The sequence below is a fragment of the Quercus robur genome, chromosome 6 (genome assembly GCF_932294415.1).
Source record: "Quercus robur chromosome 6, dhQueRobu3.1, whole genome shotgun sequence".
NCBI classification, from domain to species: Eukaryota; Viridiplantae; Streptophyta; class Magnoliopsida; order Fagales; family Fagaceae; genus Quercus; species Quercus robur.
This window is the reverse complement of record NC_065539.1, coordinates 3,572,306-3,579,241: the sequence shown is the minus strand read 5'-3', so window position 1 is coordinate 3,579,241 and position 6,936 is coordinate 3,572,306. Positions and strand designations below refer to the sequence as shown.

Genomic DNA, 6,936 nt, shown 5'->3' with positions numbered 1-6,936 from the left:
ATTTTTTGTTTCACAAACTTAATACCTTAATTTTTTTTTTTTTTTTTTTGCAACACCTTGTAACAACTATTGTAATAACTCTAATGTTATGATTATTTTTTGTAATAAACATTTTTTTTTCTTGTAGTGGCTCTTAACTAGTTTAACAATTAAATTATAAAGATAATGTAGTATGTTATGGTTATATCATACGATTGAATATAAGTATCATGGTAAACTATTTTAGAACAAACACTTTGAATTCATATCCTACAATTTTATGAGAATTGGTAAAAAAAAAAAAAAAGGAATAAAATTTAGCTACAAAATTGGCTGTAATTTAAAACTACAACTTTACTCAATAAAATAAATATTACTATATATTTTGAAAATTTAATTGTTGAATTGCATTTTCTTTTACACTCTTAATATACATGTCAAATTTTGTGTCAACCGGATATTATTTACTATATGATCTATAATTTTATATTTTATGCATAATTTTAAACTATAAAAACTTGCAATTTAAATAATTTATTGATGACATAGCTATTGATCTTTAATTTTTTAGAAATTTTGCAAGGATGGAGGATATAAGAAAGAGATGTAATCTAATGGTGGATTTGTCAAAATTCATCTTCAATAAATTTTGTAGCTAAATTTTATCCATAAAATAAAGATTAAGCATTCCATTATTGTGTTGTTTCATATTAGGTGTACATTTAGATTATTTTTACTTTGATTTGTTAAAATTGGGCATTAAATTTGTACCTATAAAATATGTGGCTTTAAAATATTGCAGATAAGTTAATAAGCTAAATAAGCATTTTTTTTTAAGGGCACACCAAGAACATTCAAGAGAGAGATAGAGTAAAATTTTTATGCATTTAGATAACTTTCTCACTACAATTTCTTCCCTTATACAAAAGTAGTTTTTCACTTTTTTCTTGTACAAAGGTAGTTAGAAGATACACAAGGCCTTCAAGACAAGAAAAGGTTACAACTATGTTCTGTTTCCTTGTCATTTTTTTCCCCTCTCCTTCTTTACCTCTTCTATACTAAATATAAATACATGTTATTTTTCCACCCATATACATTTCTTGAAAAAAGTTGCGGGGGTACATATCACTTTACACCCCGGATTGCCTATGTAGTCGTTTCCATTGGACCAAGCGTTGCAAAAAGTCCATAACCTATAAAAACATTAAAGAAAGAACAGTTAGTCAGATACCATAGGAGGCATGCAAAATTTCTATGGGAAATATTTTTGTTTAAAAAAACTACCAAAAGTTACATTAAAGTGCATGTATTTTGTACTTGCCTCGCTTGGTTCTTGTAAAGAATAAGATGCACTAGTTTCTTTTGGAAACTTGGAGACAAGAATGCCAAAACCTTGTCCTCTGTCTCTTAATACCTGATAGATAATAAATTTAAAGTTTAGTCTATCAATAAACTACAATTTTTACTATGAAGATGATTAAATTTGATTCAAACATAGGATACCTTGAATGCATCTTCATCAGTGCGATCATCTCCAATGTAAACAGGAAAAACATCGGTAGAATTGGCAAATCCTATCAAAAGATTAATATTAAAGTGGTCAGAGAATTTAATTGTTATTATATCTATAATATTTTCTAATATATGATCTATCATCAATATTTTGAGTAAAATAATTGAAGTGGTATCAACCATCCTTTTAGGCAGTTTTATGCTTTAAAATTAGTGTTAGAATCACTTTTTAAGGGAAAAAAGTACCCAGAAAAAAAAAAGAAAAAAGAAAATGGATATTTAGTTATGATTAAAGTATGTTTGGTACTATTATTACCTAAAATAAAATAAAAAATACAACTAGTGGTTATTGATTAAAGATAAAACTCACCAAGTGACTCCAACAAAAATTCAAGAGCCTTCCCCTTGTCCCATTTGATTGTAGGACGAATTTCTAGCACCTGAACCAAACAAAACCATGTTGAAAGTCAGACATCATTTTTTTTTTTTTTGAGAAATAAAGTCAGACATCATTTAATTATGCAATACAAACTAAAATTAACTTTGAAAAAAATTATATAAAAAAAATACAAGATCAACTGGACTAATAGTTTGATGCCATGTCATACCTTTCGTCCTTGGGTAAGTCGAAGCTTTGGGTACTCTTTTAGTACTGATTTAACTTGTTCAGCAAGTTCACACCATATCTGTATGTTCAAGCACTAAAGTCAGACTTCCTTTTACATACATACATAGAAATATAGAATATACTTTTAAAATATACGTGAACCAAGGAAAAAATAAAAATATAAACCATGGTAATAGTAATCATGATTATTGTTATACCTTTTCATCAACACGTCGGAAATGAACAGAGACACAAAACTTGTTATTCTCTACTTGAGCCCCAGAAGTTGATTTGGTTTTCTCTACCAATAGTTTGAAAACCTGAAATTGAAATTTCTTCATGTTAACTTCAAAATTCAAGCACCAACTTCTAAATCATTTAGATGTATTTATTCAATGAATAAAATCATATGAAAATTGCCAAGGACACAAACCTCATCTATCATAGGAAGATATTCACTGGCGGCTTGGAACAGAACACTACTACCCTGAAGAATGTAAAAAAATGGAAACAAAGAAATTAATTTAGAAATCAATAAAAAGACAAAATTTTTTGTTTAAAAATATATGTGAAACTGTGAAAGTACATAAACAGTTTTAGGCTTTAGCTCTGAGCTCACTCACTTTCTTGTGTTTGGAGCCTTTTGCTGGTCCTTTAATGTCCATGCCATGACTTCCGGCATAGTACAACTCAGCTAAGCGTACGAAATCATACACCTATAGAGTATTGAACAATACTCATTTTAGCTCAAAAGAGAGAGAAAAGCTAATAATCCAACGGTAAAGACAAGGACAAAAGAATCATACAGCATGAAATGTACCTTATCTCTGCACCTCCCAGTCACTATAGCGGTGGGAAAACACTTTGCTAATTTTTTCACAGTTTTTCTCATCTGAGTTACATAGAAACGAGACACAAGTTTAGCAATAGTTAAAATCAAAAAGTGGTAAACAAAGGAAAAAAAAAAATATGATGTAAAAGGCAAAGCTAGACAAAGGAAAAAACAAGTACTTACATCTTCAGACATGAAAGCTCGGTCAGGGTCATCCACTATTGGAGAAAGTGTACCATCATAGTCCAAAAACATGACTATTTTCTTTCCCATTGAAGCTTCAATAATTTGCTCAAACTTATCCAAGGCTGAAGGATGACGAACCTGTTTTTGTCCAATATTAAAACAACAAAACAAAATTAAGATTCATGCATCCTTGTAAATTTGTGAAGCCCCCAACACCAAAAACCAAAAAAATTCCTTCTTTTCTTGAACAAAGTGAGAGTCTAATACTCACAATAAAAGAGCCGGGGTCACGATCAGCTAAAGGTGTGGCTTTGATATGTGTAGGTGAAGAGGCTTTCATTGAGTCAAGCCAATAGTTAATTCTTGCTTCACCATTGATTTCAATGTTACTGACACGCTTTTTCCTTGAAATGGTAATGCACCCACTAGGTGCTGCCGGTGGCTTCTGCGCCGCCATCGTTAAAATTGAAGAAGATTTCGACATGGCCATCGCAAGCGTCACGTTGATACCAGATTTTGGGTCAATTACCACATTCTGCTTTGTCATTTTTGTACTCCTTTTTAACAATAAACTCACTGCAAAAGCAAAAAAAAAAAAAAAAACAGAACCCCAACTCAAAGTTTTAGTACAGAGTTTGTATTCTCTAAATCCAAGATGACCAAAATTCTTATTAAACTAAACCAAACAAAAAAACAAACACCCATTTGATGAAAAGTTCAGATTTTGAAGCAATACCTAAAAAAAAGTATGAGTTAAAGGGGAGAATCTTAAAGATTGTACGTGTAGGAAGATGAAGAAGGAACAGAAACAGAGTACTCTGTTTATGAAGAAGAACTCTCTAATAAGTGAGTTAATGTTTGGTAGCTAAAGCTTAAGCAGAAGAAAGAGAGACAGAAGAGAGGGTATGGGTTGCAGAGTGTGAGAAAACATAGGAGTGAATGGTCCCAATTTATAAGTGGCATCGAGCAGAAACGGACGAGATTAATGCCCGTCAAAAACTCGCCTCGATTATGGGTCCCACCCAACTCTTTCTCACAGCCCCCGAAATCAGTATGGGTCCCACCACTACTTGGTTTTATATTGCACAAATTGTTGAAAAATAATAATAATAATAATCCTCCCACGCTTTTTACGCACAAAATTAGCCGTGTCACCGTTACAGTCACAAAAAAACTCACCTCGTCGGTCAGTTAATACAAAAATTCTATAACCACAAATAAAAATATATAATTAATTCGACAACTTTTGTCATAACTTTCCGCTTCGCCGACGGTCGTCGGTAAAAAAATAAAACTCATAAATTTACCTAAAAGTAATAAATAATCAACCACAACAGTTTTATACGTTGCCAAAAATAATCCGTTGAAACAGTTTTGACCACGTGGAGGGCACTCCTTAATTCGGTGAGTCACCAAAACGTGGGCTTCTGCCAAGTGGCATTTCAGTCACAAACTTACTGTTCAGATTCAGGGGGCTGAGACTGCGCTGGATTTCCTTTATGGATTGATTCTCTATCATTTATATAATCCTCAGTCTTTATTAGTTTATATTTCGTTTGGGGTTATTGATTGGATTCGTTGGCCCTCTAAAATTTCAAAACCAGTTTAAACTTAGATATAGGTATTGTAGGTTACCAAATTGAGTAACTCATTGTCTCATTGGGCCCAGAAATAAAGGTAGTAGTAGAAGAGTGTCACCAGCCCCTTGTTATGTGACAAAACAAGCAGCGCTGAAACCTAACCTGTTTATGCAATACAATTATTGCTGAGAACAAACATTATTGGGGTAGTCCCAGCTACAATAACAACATAAGTAGTGCAACAATATTTGGAGCAGTACCAACTCAAACTCCCCAACCCCAACAGGCTCTGCATCAACTAAAGCCTTGACTTTTGAGTTTTGACCATATGGTTTTCTTGTAATTCTTCTCAATAGTGTTATGAGTACAAACATTATTGGGGACTTGGGGCAGTACCAGGTACAATGACAGCATTAGTACAACAATATTCGGGGCAGTACCAACTCAAACTCCCCAACCCCAATAGGCTCTGCATCAACTAAAGCCTTGACTTTTGAGTTTTGACCATATGGTTTTCTTGTTATTCTTCTCAATAGTGTTATACACTTAACATGAACAGTGTACGTCATTATCGAGTTTTACTACACAGATGGTGTAACATCTATATCAAATTATTTTTTTAAAAAAAATTGAAAATGTACATAATTTTCTCACAATAATTTGATTAATTTCTCCTTCATTATATGTGCAAAATTTTCTTAACTTTTTATTTAAGTAATATAACCCAAAATTTGTTACACAATGAACCTATGTGCTGGTCTATTGTTGTCAAGAATGCTAAAGTTTCAAATCCTTTTACCTCCCAAATCATTCTCTCTCACTCACTCCTCTCTGGTCAATTTTTTATTATAATTAAGGTTTTTAGGTGTTTTACACTATTGAAAGTATCACGCTTCTTCCAAAGCGAGTGGATAATGTTATTGTTACCATGGAAGTGCCTTCTAACACTGATATTATTGTTTCTTTTTTCTTTTTTTCTTTTTTTTTTTTGGAGAGAGAAAGGTAAGTACACTGCAATTATCTTATTATATAGGATTCTAGCATTGCTAATTAAAAACCTATTATAAATATATTAAGTGTTTGTGTACATTGGAACTTCATATGTTAGGAATTAATAATACTAGAATGTTCCTACAAATCGATTGGATGATAAAATTATAGTTAATATTGGCATAACATTTGGAAATAAATTTGTTACACAACAACAACAACAAAATTTTACTCTTGAAATTTGGGGTCTCTATCACTATATGTTCTTTTTTGTTATTCTATTATATTCAAACTTCTAATTTCTATCACCTCTTTAACTAACCTATCATTTATAACAACTTCTATCAATATTATTTTAAGTATTCATCTAAGTTTTTGGTTCCATCCATTTGAATCAAATGGCTCATTCTCACTAGCGAAGTAATAACTCTCTTTTTACACATGTTGAGACAAATTTAGACCTTGGTTGCTTCCGAAATTCAATTTTAAAGTTGAGTTGAGTTAATTAACCAATTGTGCTTAATTATTGAGTTTCGGCCAATCATTTACACACCATATTGCTAAATATAAACAACATAAATTAAATAACACTGGGATATGGTGATAGTGAGAAAATCAAACCTGGAAAAACTCTTCAATTGCTTAACCACCAATCCCAAGGAAAATAGATCAACTAAAAACATAATAGAAGTTTACAACAAATTTAACCCCAAATCTATTACTACCTTATGTAGACTTACTGATGAGACCCCACGCAGCTCTAAATTCTTGAACTCTTTTATCCATGGACTTAGTTCAAACGTGAACACCTGCTCATGACTTCAAGAACCCTCTTAAAGATTTTTCAAAGCAACTGGTCTATGTGTTGATTACTCATTGAAATCTTGAAACATAAATTACAAGTTGACAATTTTAGAGAACTCGGTTAACCCAAACCCTAGGTGTTCAAATTACAGCTCTCAAAAAGTTATTGTTGACATCCTCTAGGTTTTCTTTTATATCTTTGCTTTGGAGGCTTGTAACCCTAGAAGCTTAGAGGGCTAATTGGGTGGGATTTCGATTCTGTGAGTACAATTTTCAATCTATAGAATTAAGCGGCATGCATCAAGGTTCTCAATCTATTGGGAATGTATCAAGAATACTGAATGTGCAATTTTTCTTGAGTTGCCTTGGGCACTTGTTTGGACTTTAAATACATATGAAAAATACTTACAAGACACTACTTTAGTTCACAATTTGCCAACCTAACA

At 32.0% G+C, this 6,936-nt stretch overlaps 1 protein-coding gene across 2 annotated transcripts; it reads right to left on the bottom strand.

The window, feature by feature from the left end:
- Positions 1 to 845: 845 nt before the first annotated feature.
- Positions 846 to 4,049, bottom strand: LOC126732341 (probable trehalose-phosphate phosphatase J). Of its 2 annotated transcripts, XM_050435117.1 has the most exons (12): positions 3,853 to 4,049; positions 3,388 to 3,692; positions 3,114 to 3,254; positions 2,919 to 2,990; positions 2,722 to 2,814; positions 2,532 to 2,585; positions 2,317 to 2,418; positions 2,100 to 2,177; positions 1,862 to 1,931; positions 1,483 to 1,553; positions 1,301 to 1,393; positions 846 to 1,172 (listed from the first exon to the last, which is right to left on the bottom strand). In XM_050435117.1, exons 2-12 carry the CDS (start codon positions 3,661 to 3,663, stop codon positions 1,110 to 1,112), a joined length of 1,113 nt encoding a protein of 370 aa, XP_050291074.1. In that variant the 5' UTR covers positions 3,664 to 3,692; positions 3,853 to 4,049; the 3' UTR covers positions 846 to 1,109. The 2 variants fall into 2 exon arrangements, with proteins under 2 accessions (XP_050291074.1, XP_050291075.1); XM_050435118.1 differs by lacking the exon at positions 2,722 to 2,814.
- Between the last annotated feature and the right edge of the window lie 2,887 nt (positions 4,050 to 6,936).